A 13,406-nucleotide genomic window follows, 5' to 3' on the forward strand; every position below is an offset into this window, starting at 1 on the left:
ACACAGATGGGTGCAACACACACCAAGAATAAAAAATGTTGTGCGACTCCACCCTAAAGTACAGGGTGGATCCCAAAACCTCAAAATACCCCGTGTTGTCTAGAGGAAGGACATCAAGTGACAACTGGTCAGATGGCACTTGCCTTTCACCTACATACTGTCAACACCATACACACGCAATAGACTCATAGCGTCAATAAAACGTCTTTGTGCCGTGTGATGGTACCTTCTAGCTGTGTCAGGCAGCCTTTAAAGGATGTGCTGAAACATTCAGCACAGTCACTAAACAAACATGAGGCTCTTAACACACGTCTCTAAGAGAGACATGTATTTGTTAGACAAACACAGACTGCTACACCGCTTAAACAAAAGTCTTCAGCAATGTGCGCGCCCCAGTAAATACACAGTGGATTCTCTTCACAAGACAGTCAAACCCAGCACCCTCCCAGACAAACACTTGCCATCTATAAAGTGTGTCTCAACAATTAGAACTTTACATTTGATTACATTGCGTTTAATTTATTGTAATGCTGCTGTGCTAAATATGTAAATTAATGTGCTGAACCTTTTATCTGATAATTACTTTTACATTATGGCCAGTTATGCAATGTCGTGGGTGATGACATCATCAAACGCCCACACCATTGCAAGCCAAAACCACAAGTAGATTGCAGTCCTGAGAAAAACACTTTAGTTAGTTTACTTTCTCAATGTCTGAAATAAAAATCTGTTAATTTGCCTTTGACCCAAGTGAAGTTAGGTGAGCAGGTTTGAATATGTTTTTCTTCGTTAATTGCCAAAATGCTGCAACACCCCTGAAGTCTCACACTTTGAAAACACCTGTGCTCAAAATGCGTGATCTGGGGTCACCATGGTGACAAGTGATGCCATTCCCTTGAAAAGCAACATTGTTTTGAAAGAATTACATATTGATGCATTGATGCAAAATAACTAAAACAAACACTCCTGCAGTTGAGGCACAACCCTAAACACACAAATTAGACATAACTGTGTCTCTGCCTTACATATTGCATGCAAAGTGGGTCAACAAGGTTAGTGCCTTCTTTTTGGCTCTATCCATGTGGACTGTCAACATGACCTTGAGACATGCCGCCACCCTCCCTAATAAACAAAGACACAGACACACCCATGATCTCATGTATGTATGCACGCACATACAGTAAATAAATACACACCCAAACCAAGCTAGCACGGTATTCAGTTCATACAAAACCATGACGACGACTCTTTAAACAGCAGAATATGCCATCTATCAAACCATAGACTGTGGCCGAGTATCACCTCTCAGTTTAATCCAAGTCTCTTCTCTACATGCATGGTTGAGATGTCACACTGTATTATCATACACTATTATGGCACCAGACATCAGTGTCATTGGAGTAGGCGAAACAAAACCACCATAGTGATATATTTATTTTATCTACAGTAATTACTTTTCATCTCTTTATTTATACTACTGACCAAGCTGTACTATCAAACATTTTCATCCTTTTCAAATTGGTTAACTGGTACATGTTAAATACAGGAAGTGTAAACAACTATCAGTAATAGGTGAAGACATGTTTTGAAGACATTTTCATTGTGTGAACGTAATGCACGTTGTATATTGTTTTGCATTGTCAAAATAAACTAAACCACTATCATACTTCCTTCCTCTCCACTCGCCATATATATTGCCACTGTGAGATGAAATAGTGACACATAGTGGAAGGATGCTATTACTGCATGATCGTCTCTCAACAAGGGAAACTAGTGTGGGTGTTGCAGGTATTGAATGTAGTGATTAAACTTAATTTTCAGTGGATTTAAATTTCTGTATTGATGAAATTCAAATTTTTGGACACATGGATTTATGGTTTTCATGAGCTAAATACTATAAACAAAGATTTTCAAAATAAAAGGCTTGAAACAATTCAGTTGATGTGTAATAAATCTAAGATATATGAAGGTTTATTTTGTTGAATTATATTGTGGGAGAAAATGAACTCAAATTTTTTTGACATGGCTCTGTACATACTAACTTTACTGAGTTGTCTGTATTCTTACCGTTAATATCTTGGTTTTTCTGAGGTGTAGCGACTCGCAGGAATATCTGTTGTCTCCACGAGTGGCGGTGGCGCAGAGGGCTTTCCTCAACTTCATATTCTGCACTTGACATGTAGGGGGCTGCTACATCACTACAAGTAGGGTGACAGAAACGTATAGCATGACAATCCATATATAGCAAAAGGCGGGGGCGCGGTTATATGAAACATAAAACGCATTCATTATGTATGACGTAGGTATGTTATTTATTGTAGTGTGTGTACCTGCTTTTTCTTTCTGGGCAGTCGTTTTCTTGCACAGGGGCCAGGAATTGAAATTTCAAAAAATTAGGAACAGAGGAGGAGGAGTGGAGTCGAGCACGAAGTCCACCCAGAGGACTGAGGTAAAAGGGTGGAGAGGAAGGTGATGAAAAGAGAGACACAGGCCCCATTCACACAGAGATGCAATGCAATGAAGTGCACCGTAGTCAGAATGCTTGACAATAATGTGCAATTTTGGGGGGAAATGAGGACAAATTTTGAATGTTTTAAGATGACTTGAACCTCATTTTCTTTTTCCATGTCTTCCTCTATTTCTCTGTTTAAACAGGGCCTCACATAAATACATGGACAACAAGTACAGAATGAAAAATGTTACATACAATCACATACACAGAAATACATAAGCATGCAGCGGTGAAAGTGAAACCAGGTGCAAGATTCTCACCGTCTTTTACTGAGCCTTGCTCTGGTTGAAGGGGAGGAAGGAGGGAGCAGAAGAGAAGAGGATGACAAGCAGTTAGGAACAGGAGGAAGGGCAGTGTCGGATGGTGTGTGTCTGAGAAGCAGGGGAAATATGGAGAGGCAGAAAGCAAGGAGGAGATTAAGCACAGTACACAGGAACAATGTTAAAAAATATATAATTTGACCATTTAACACTGTGTGATTTGGGGTGCTTCCATATTTTTACAAATTACGTTGAAGCCATTTTAGATCAATGCAGATTTTCTCTATTACTTTCCTATAGCACCACATATCGCTTTATCTTGATTAATTAAGTAGGCGGATTGTCTTTTTGCTTGCTAGAAAATTATATGGACAGTAGGTCAGTTAATTTAATAAATAGCACTGAAGCATGTGTATTACAAGATCCTTGTCGGGGTGAAACGCTCTTAAATGAAAAAGCTCTTTAAATGTCACCTGAGGGACATTTAAAGCAGCGACCTAAACCTCCTTAAAGCCAGTGACAGTCTTCTATCGTGATTTAAACTAAAAGTCTCACAGGAGAGAGTGCTGAAGCAATTTCACATGATTATTTTACGCCCAGTCGATGCACTGATAATCCCATTTCCTTTCCCTTCACGTCACCGAGATAACAGCAAATAATTATGTTTTCCTTACTTGCTCTGGTGAGGCCTGTCGGTGCTGACAGAGTAGTGTCGTAAGAGCTTGGGCTTTGAAGCGGCGGTGGGGTCCTGCTGTGGCGTGTAGGTTAAAGTGCGCGTTGGTAAATGATCTTCTGAGGTGGGAGTACAGGGATGGCTGAAGGTGCTGGCTCGTTTGCGAAAGCTCTGCGACTGACCGTCACCCAGTGAAGAGGAGACAGGAGAGGGAGAAGGGGAAGGTGAGGAGTTAAGCTGCTTCAGGTCTCCTGTTGAGTTGTGGCACCTGAGGAGAGAAGGAGAAAAGGGGATATTTGAATAAATTGAATAAGCTGCAATGTCAGTGGGCTGATTGTGAATGAGGATCATTTTGTTTCAAGGTATTAACCTGAGTGGGCTGGTGGGTTGCAGCTGGGTAGGAGCAGGGAGGGGGTCATCTAAGCGTGACTGGTCCTGGCCAATGACAGAAGAAATGGAGGAAACACTATTGCTTCTTTCACTGTTGCCCTTCTGAGTGATGGCCTTGGTGCTTCCCTGCCAGCAAAGAGGCCAACAATAAATGGAAGGTTTTCAACCATCAATGACTACCTGCTGTTTTCCACATGTATGACTTGATTAGTGTTTACCTTCCAGATGCCCTCTAGGGACTCGGTTAAAGAGCGCTTGGCTCGACTCTTGAACTGTTCCAGACGCTGGCGACTGCTACTTTGTTGCTGCACCTCAACAGGAGCAGCAGGTGCCTCCTCATTCTACTTGTACACACACAAACACAGCAGTGTATGAGATCCTGAGCATACAATAACTGAACATAGGTAAGATGTTAGAAGACTAAACGCACAAATCACCTGTTTGGTGTCCATAGGCAATGTGTGCTGATGGATCCTCTGTCTCTCTTCATACAAATTCCTCAAAGACGATACAATAAGCTCATTTTCCTCCTGTTCGCTCTTAGCATGAGACCTCTACAAGTAAACAAACAGGTATTCTTTCAGTGGACGTTTGCAGCAATGGTAGCAGTCTAACTTTAATAATTAAAGGTATTTTATCCATCACTGCTTTGATGAGGCATAATATTGTATATCATTTCTGGGGTGGCAGAACCATACACAGCAGAGTTTGTGCCACAGTACAGCTAAATAACCAGCAGATGTCAGCCAAAGCATATTTCCCTACTGACAGAGACATGCCTCGGAAGTTGTGTGAATACTATCATGAAAATGTGATTGCACAGCAGATACATCACCATTGTGTTTTCAAAGACAGCAGCTTGATCCTGGTTATCCAGAGTAGCCAGGTGTCTCTGAAGCTCCAGCTTGGTTTTCGATGCATTTAAACCTAAGTAGCAATGAAGAATGAAATCACATATAGTATCCCTCAGTTAATTGTAAAGCACAGTTTGTATCTTACCTTCTATTCTCTCACACAGTCTGTGGAGCTGTAGCATGGGGCAGCTGTCACACTGCTGGCTCTGGGTTTTTGCATTCTGCTGCACAGCTGCTATGGAAAACGCCTGCTTCAAGGTCAGCATGATCTCGTCCACCTAGGACAACAATTTTTTTTATATTTCTTTCTGGCACAAATGAATGCACCTTTATGAGAGGTATACGTGCCCATTTGCGTGAATAGTTGCAGTTTCTCTGCCATACAGTTTAACATGTTCATACATTCATACATGAGATTTAAGTATTATTTTGGCTATAATAATCCTAATAATTCAAACAAGCCACAAACAGTGTGGCCAACCTGGCGAATTTGTTGCTAAATCTCCGGATCTTCCAAACCATCTTGGAGACAAGTCATAGTTAAAAATACTGGCATGCATGTGACAGTTTCAATCCCATGGTCAAGGGTTTAGAATCTCCCCAACATTCTGTTTAGCACAAAGTCAGTGGGAAATACAGATTTAACACATTTGAGCACCATGGGGAAAAACACCCATCTCACCAGTGATTCATCTGTACACTGAAAGATGTAACAAACAAAGTGGCAGCTTCCTCCTTCCACTGTCTCCCTGCAAATGAAGCCAAAGTGGTCCACATGGCGAATACCCTAGCAAGAGATTGAAAAGGTACAGAACAGGTCTTACTATCAAATAACATGTTTGCGTGGGAAAAAACAAAAGTTGCCTACTTGTGAGCAGAAAGAGATTTCACGGAAACTCTTCTCAATTGCAACCTTCTTAGTGTCCGGACTGACCAAAAAGATCTGTGACCTCCCCACCTACAATAAAAAGATATAGACTTTTAATATGCATTCCCAAAATTAAACATCATGAAAAACATAACACATAATGACACACCCCGGTTACTATTTGGCCCATAGAGAATCTAAGAGTAAGTGGACTGCACTGATAATATATAGAGTAGCAAAAAGTGAGAGTCAGGGCACAGCACACTACCTCTGATGAATGACTACATGACCAATATAATCTTTTAACATTTTTTTAAACACCAAATGTGTTAAGAGACAGAGTTTCATTTCTTCCTTGCTAAGATAGTTCCACTCCAAAGGATGTCCCCATTTGAAACATAATTAGAGCATGAGTCACTATCACTGCTGAAACTCAAGAGGTCATTCAGTGGTTTGTAATGAGCTAGTGATCTCATGTCTGCAAGTCCTTCATTGCCGTGAAGGAGCCTGTTTGGAGTTCCCCCTTGACTGCCCTGCTTTATCAAATAAGCATAAAAACCAACTCATGAATTCTCACTCAACACTTATCACAGAAAAAGGAGCAGATGTTAGGTGATGATATCACCACGGTGAGGTCATTGCGTCTGCTGTCTACATCCTGGAGAAGGAGGACATACAAACAGGGTGAGTTCCACGTCTGTCTGTGAAGGTGGACAGCAATGGGCTCTGCTGGTTTCCTGTGTCAGTGTTAACCATTTCCTACACGACCGATAAACAGGAAAAGTCCAGCCGGCAGGGATTCACCGAGGCCAAATAAAGGTCAATGGGGAGATTGTGCCCTGGCTCTTGTTCAGCAGCAGTCAGCATTAGTTCAGGGTGAGTCATGCCACTGCTTGTCGTTTGTTGTTCTTTCCCATTTTTGTCTACTGTGTGAAAATGTATTTATGCAGACTGTGCTTTATGCATTATCTCTTTTGAAATTGAGCCTGTTCTTCTAGTAAAAAGAATTATAAATGATCAGATACCAGGGGAGCCAGTTTGTGTCACATGGATGTACAGTAAATAACATCTGTGGCACCTCCTATGGGTGGTGATGAAAATGCTTTGGGAGACATGCTTGCATACATGTAATATAACTAGCCTGAACATTTTTATAATCTTTAGTCTATTAATGTCAATGAGTCCTGCCCATTCTCCTACAAAAACGTTTCGTTTGATGGTGTCTATGTTTTTCAAACACTAATGTTTGCTTGACAGTCACCTTTAAGTTTGTACCAAATTTGATGATGTTTCAGCTAAACACCCTCAAGTGGTAGTGTACATTGAAGTCATGGTAATGAATTTTACAGGACCTTACCGTGAACAGCATGGTCCTGTTCTCCTGCAGGCTGGTGGGTTGCACTCCGGGCGAACGAGCGTTGGTATCAGTAGTGTTGGCATGAGAGATCTCTGGTGAGAGTCCATTCTCATCCAAGGCCTGCAGAGAGGGGAAGCTGGGATCTCGTTTGAACAGGAGTGGTCGTTTCCCGTTGGTGGGGCTCCCGGTAGCAGTGTTCCCTACTGCGGCACTACCCAGTCCATTGGACTGGAAGGATAATGCCCTCTTAAGCCCACCAACTAACCCCCCGCTGCTGTTTACCCCCCTTTTAGTGGTCCCTGAGCCCTGAGCCATCTGGCTAAACTTTTCAATGCATTCGTCAATTAGTGCAGGCGGGGCCTTTTTGTGAGCGACACTCACACGGCCGCAAAATAGCACCTCAAACTTTTTGGCAAAGGTCGTTGGGGACAGGGCAGGGTTCGCCACAGAACCTGCTGCGGGAAGGGAAGGTAAATTGAGGCAAGCTTCAGACGGCTTGGTGCCTCCGGGGTCTGGTGAAGTTTTGTTGGGAATGGTGGGCATGTCATCGTTGCGGGCGGAGCTTTTGCCAGCCTGCCTGAGGGTACTTATGATCTCAGGGACCTGAAAAACAAAACACACACAAAAAAAAATTAAATGTTGGGTGAACTCAATGGTCCATGGCCAAAATTAAACATCAGAACATTACAAAGGATGAGATAACAGGGCAACACTAGAGAAAAATGGACAATGTTGTTGTTGTGCAGAGAAGAATGGTTGGTGTGGGGGAGTATTTCCCCAGTAGATGGCTCAATCGTGGCGGATACAAACACTAACCAGCCTCCTTCCGACCAATAGAGTTTGAAATGTCGATACACACTGGAATCTATGTGAATGGAAGAGTGCGAATGGAAGCTAGCAGGGATTAGCTTAAATTTTGCAAGCTCATGTGGTTGTGTGTGACTTGAGCTCATTGGAATGAACGTTGTCGTGAGGAGAAGGAACGTTCTTGTGTGGGAGTATTTCCTTGACGGATGGCTCAATCGGGGCAGATGCCAACATTAAACAGATCCTCCCGACCTAAACACGGAGCATGAATCAAAGCTGGTGGGGGTTAGCTTAATTTAGCACGCTTATGTGGTTGAGTATATTGAGTATATTATTACCTTGTTGTCTTTTTTCTATTCCGCTTAGACTCACTAGGGTCACGGGGGTACGCTGGGGCCTATCCATGCTCTCCTTGGTCGAGAGGTGGCGTAGGCCTTGGACTTCTCCGCAGTCAATTGCAGGACACAATATTGTCATTTTATTTATTTGAATTTACAATGTTTTGTTGAAATATAATCCTGTCTCATGAGTGTCTTGTGACACCCCTAGTAGCTACACCACATGTACAAACTAGTGCCTGAGCTTTCGCACACGGGTGCTATTTACCTTCATCTGATTCCTCATGTGTCCAATGTATGTCACAACAATATTGACAACAACAACATAGTCCTGCACAAACCTTTGATCGTCACATGCCTGTGCGGGCTGACCTTGCAACATCGCACCACCAGAATGGAGGAAGTGGATTGGGTTGAGTCACATGACTGAAGTCACCGATGTGCAATACCTGAGCAGTTACTACAGCTGCTGACTGGTTTTTGCCAGGTCCTGCTGTGCCTTGTCTGGGCATGGAGGTTTATCTGTCTCAGTTCAGAACAATAGACGTCCTGATATAGCTCTGATCATACGTTATAGGACACATTAAGCGACAGCATGTCTGTTATACTGAGGTCTCCGTTCAGCTTGTTTTTATTGGCGTCAACTGTCTGCCAACAACTGTTAAGAACCCTATCACTTCCAAACTAATCCTTCCTCCTTTACTACATTGAGACAAACACTATCTTTAAGGATGTACAGTGTAAGGTATATTTGTTTGTAATGTAAAACGTGAAATCCATTACAAAAACCTCCTGCTTACTTGCTGTGATAGCAGAACAATATCAGCTGCTAATCGTTCCTAAAATAATAACCTGTAGGCATTATACCAATCACAAATATGTCTTAATATCAACAGTGTCACAAGATCTTGAAAGATTAGACCATGATGATATCTCTTGTTTAGAAAAAGCTGTCTCACAAGAAGAGACTTGCGAAATATGGCAACACTACTAGTGTGACAATATCCCTGATATGGTGATATATCGCAATATGTTATCCCCCAATCGATTATTGATATGTATCAATAATTTTGATGTACATACGTTGGCTACACACTGCCTCACTCATTGTTATTTCCTTTTGAGCAATTGCCAAGAAGCTACCCTTGTTAGGCCCACTGACATTGTGCCTGGTTGAACAAATCCACGAAAAGTAGTTCAAGTAGTTCAACTTTTGTACTTTCTCCCCGAAGTCATGTGGCACCTTGTGGAGCATAGCCAAAGCCCACATCGGCTCAAAGTTCAGGAGGCAGGCATGAGAACATAGCAGGAAAACTCACTAAGATTAAAATGTTATGGAGTGATAAGCGGCAAAGCCGGAAATAGTTTTCCACTTGAGACATCATTTGTTTAGATGAAGGAGCTACTTCAGAGCACAAGGCAAAACTCAGAATGCTTTTAAAATGCTTTAGAGAGACATCAAATGCACAGTGCATTGGCATGGAAGTTTAGTAGCATCTTGACGACTAGTACATACAACAACTTTACAAGACTAAAAGGGGACACTATAACAACAGGAAGGTGCTGTTACTAGAAGGAAAATTACTAATTTTAGACATTAACATCGCTCTCTTCTCCCTCTCCCAAAAATGCAGCAAACTTCAGAAGTTGAACAGCCGATGTCAATTTATGTAATAGGCATTTTATGCTTTACGATCACGATATTATAAATTATAGACTTATAGAATTAAATGTGTTTTCTGTGGAAAAAACGCCTATTTTCCAAGAATTAAATACAATGGTCTCTTGTTTACCGTTGTTAATTGGTTCCAGCCCCCACCACAATAAGTTAATTTCTGGGCAGGAGGATTCAATATTAATAGAAAACCTGTTTGACCTTCTAAAAACAATTTGAAGTAACACCCCTATAGTAACTTTTATACTTGCATTACCAAATATAGACGACATAAGTGAACTCCTGCGTCAACTGGCAACAGCTTGCCCTAATGGCGAAACAAGCATGGGCAGGACCAAGGTATGGTGCCGGAGCCATCTCATTGCAGAAAACAAAAACACAGAAAAGGTGAAAAATATAGAGCAACCACACATACTGCAACTAGAAAAAGCTACAATGTTGATCCAAAAACTAATAAAAACGCAGTATTTGTCTTTAAAGATATGTATAACATTTTTAAATGACAAACTGGAGTTTTTTTTTTTAAACGTGTATGCTACATACATTTTTGCAACAGGTCCCTAAAGGAAACGGCACTTTTATTGAAATAAAGCCCATCATCCACCATCCTTACATGAAATGTGACAACACAGTTTTCCATGTCTATTGATGGTAAAATGTATGTCACACTCCATTTCTGTCTGTATGGCTTGACAAGCTCCACATTTACATCACCAAGTCATGCCAATAAGGTCTTTCTCTCACAACGTTTACCATGATTAGTAGCAGCAAACAGACAAACACTTGACACGCTGCTGCTGTTGACGGAAGTAGCACCAGATGTGAAATCAATCCACCCAGGAAAGAAGTAATGTTTAAAATGATCAAAATATGGCAATATAATATTGCTTGCATGAATGTCATGTATCAGTGCATGGTCATGGCATGTACAGAAAATGTACAAAACGTTGTTGAAGGTTTTTTTTAAGAGGGCATTATAGTCAAAATAGGTGTTTCCCATGACGTTCATTGTTAGCTCCCTCATGCTTACTGTTTTTGTCTCCCTAGAACACACAGAAATTAGAAACGTGTGAGCTCATGTTTCACATAAGGATTGTGGATTATGGACAGAATTCCAATAAATACAAAATTCCTTTAAATACACAGCTCTCCTGTCATATAGAGCAGTGATGCTCCGCTGGTTGGTTGTAAGCCAAAAGTGGGGCACAGTCTTATATAATTAAATTTGGGCTTTATTAAGTAGCAGGGTGTCATCTATTAATAATTTAGGTGGTGACAACCGTGTGTTGTGCCAATTGAAACCGGCTCTCATAGACGAAGTCCAACAAACTTGTTGGTATGTTGTGGTGAATGGTCAAAGACATCTTCAAATTGCTTTAACAAAGTGCAGTTTGAAGATGCACAACACTCCAACATAGCATAGCCAACATAGCACAAACAGAGAGGAGGTCATTAACGCAAACACCTATCTTCCTCATACACAAGTCAACACAAATGCAATACTACATACTGCACCACAAGGGCTATGAGGGTATCAAAATAATCTTTACACACGTACATATATGCAAAATCGTACCGCATCTACAACCCGCAATCTTGCAGATATTTATTGAGAACAGACAAATAATGTGTGCAGCAAATTATTGGAAAGGCCAATACCATCAAGCTATCACGGCATGAAGCTGTCATGTCTAAAAGTCCAGTTGCTCTGATTCAACTTCTGAGATAGAAAATGTACTGGAAACCTTTACAGTCACTTTCGGTTAAAATAATTTAATAGTTTTTGAAAAAGTGTTTCAGGAATAAGTGTTCCTGAAATGTTCTTCTTTTGTGCTGACACAATGTTATTCCACAATTTGAGCAACCACTTTACATTAAGTGGTGATGGTGGGTCCCGCAGCCAACAAACTGGAGAACCACTGATATGAAGGATTTTTAAGTAGCGCATTTGTAGTAGGTCCTTACAACAACAAAGCACTCCTCGGATCGCTGAGTCGTGGGTCCTTAAATACACCAGAGAGCGTCTGTCTGTGGAGGATCTTACATATTGCTTCTGTTTTTATTTCTGACTTTATAAACAACTACAGTGGCCACTTGTTCGGCAAGTGGCCCAGAATGGTGATTAAGCTCACTGCATTTCAGCTGGTTCACCAATGAACCAATTCTAGTGACTCATGACGGGCTTGAAAATAAAAAAAAAGACTTACATATGAAATCTGGCATTTGCACAATAGCGCTGAATCACACAAGTTCAATGGATTTTAATGTGCTCAACATGGGGTTTTGAAGCATGGCACAGTGACCCTCTGTTCAGTGAACATGATACAGTTATGGCCTCCCCACTAACCAAAAAAAATATTTTCTGGAGCATACTTTTTGGCATTTTGCCCTTTTGTGCTCACCTCAGACTGTTTAGTCCCTCACACTAGGAACTAATATTCATTTTTTCCATTAACTGTAACTGAAGTTGCCGTAGCATGATTTTCTTTATTTCTTTCAAGCTGCTGAATACAACAGTACAGTATTCTGATTATCTTTACCTTTCATCTTTTCAAAAATCCTGTTTTTAAAATTAATTCTATAGGTAAAAGTGTCAACTGCAGTAGCCTAAATTATGTTTTATATTTACATTAAGCTGACAAATGACGGAGATGTGAAAGAAAAACAGTGGACCAGTTATACTACATGCATGCCAATTACACCAAGGTGATAGTTAGCTAGTTATGCTAATTGTAGCGTATTGAAAAGGGAAACCAGATAAGCAGTACATTACTGGGCTTACAAAGACACTTTTCGTCGTAACCTTACGTGTAGTTTGCTTTAAATGAAAAACGGCGGCAAAATTAACAAAACTTTCACAGGACAAGTGTGGCCATTCATGCGCACTATCAGACTGGCGGCTAGCTTAACTGGACATTTAGCATCGCTAAGTGTTAAGTTAGTATTACATTCAAATAATCTTGTGAACTTACATCCCTGTTGGTGGAGTCCTGCTTGAACAGGTTGAATCGCTGGAGTCTCGCTTTCATCCCATCCACCATAAATTTTCCACACACAAGGCGACTTTGTAAGTTGGTCAAAGTTTGTGCTCCAATATCACTTCATCGCAAACTTGATGTTGCTTCCCCCAACAACCAGGAGCGTCACATTCATTGGCCGTCAAGCTCGCTGACACGTGACCACGGATATCTGTTTTTTACCTTTCAAAGTAAGACAACTGTAGTCGATTCTTTCACTCTCTCCATTCCACAGGACACGTTTGGTGCTTTTGTTTTGTTCTGAAGCGGACCCCACTTCCGTCTTTAGTCCGGGTAAAGCATATAATATTAATACAGCTAAATCCGCCAATAAGAGGTAAGAGTGAAACTCGAAAAGTTTACAAATGGAAGGTTGGTCAGATCGTAATTTTTCAACCAATCACAGTCATTCTCCAAGACCCGAAGTTGACATTAGCGTCAGTATTGGGCGCGCATGGTGGTGGTAAAGACCTCTTTGTTTATGGGACGACGGAGGAAGACCACAGTTCTGGCAGACTTAATTCATTCTATACGGGAATACAATGAAACAATCCTGACTATAGTTTACTCACGACAAAACAACTTTATAATAATTATGACAGAGTGCAATCAATTTAGTTAACAGTTAGCAATGTCTTGAACAACGTGTATCATG

The 13,406-nt window shown here is 41.1% G+C and overlaps 1 protein-coding gene across 6 annotated transcripts in view; it reads right to left on the reverse strand.

The window, feature by feature from the left end:
- tbc1d1 (TBC1 (tre-2/USP6, BUB2, cdc16) domain family, member 1) overlaps positions 1–13,406 on the reverse strand; it is a 36,024-nt gene that overhangs the window by 19,673 nt on the left and 2,945 nt on the right. For 2 of the 6 annotated variants that reach the window (XM_058065490.1, XM_058065496.1), the window contains exons 3-14: positions 6,915–7,517; positions 5,558–5,647; positions 5,372–5,476; positions 4,835–4,967; positions 4,671–4,762; positions 4,273–4,389; positions 4,054–4,176; positions 3,816–3,961; positions 3,447–3,713; positions 2,773–2,883; positions 2,331–2,444; positions 2,068–2,198 (exon numbers count right to left, since the gene is read on the reverse strand). In XM_058065490.1, coding sequence (XP_057921473.1) covers positions 2,068–2,198; positions 2,331–2,444; positions 2,773–2,883; positions 3,447–3,713; positions 3,816–3,961; positions 4,054–4,176; positions 4,273–4,389; positions 4,671–4,762; positions 4,835–4,967; positions 5,372–5,476; positions 5,558–5,647; positions 6,915–7,517 — 2,032 coding nt within the window. Of the gene's footprint in view, positions 1–2,067; positions 2,199–2,330; positions 2,445–2,772; positions 2,884–3,446; positions 3,714–3,815; positions 3,962–4,053; positions 4,177–4,272; positions 4,390–4,670; positions 4,763–4,834; positions 4,968–5,371; positions 5,477–5,557; positions 5,648–6,914; positions 7,518–12,706; positions 13,033–13,406 lie in introns of those variants that run through there. The other 4 variants (XM_058065495.1, XM_058065491.1, XM_058065492.1 and 1 more) reach the window with 4 other exon arrangements.

Source organism: Doryrhamphus excisus, chromosome 1 (genome assembly GCF_030265055.1).
Source record: "Doryrhamphus excisus isolate RoL2022-K1 chromosome 1, RoL_Dexc_1.0, whole genome shotgun sequence".
NCBI classification, from domain to species: Eukaryota; Metazoa; Chordata; class Actinopteri; order Syngnathiformes; family Syngnathidae; genus Doryrhamphus; species Doryrhamphus excisus.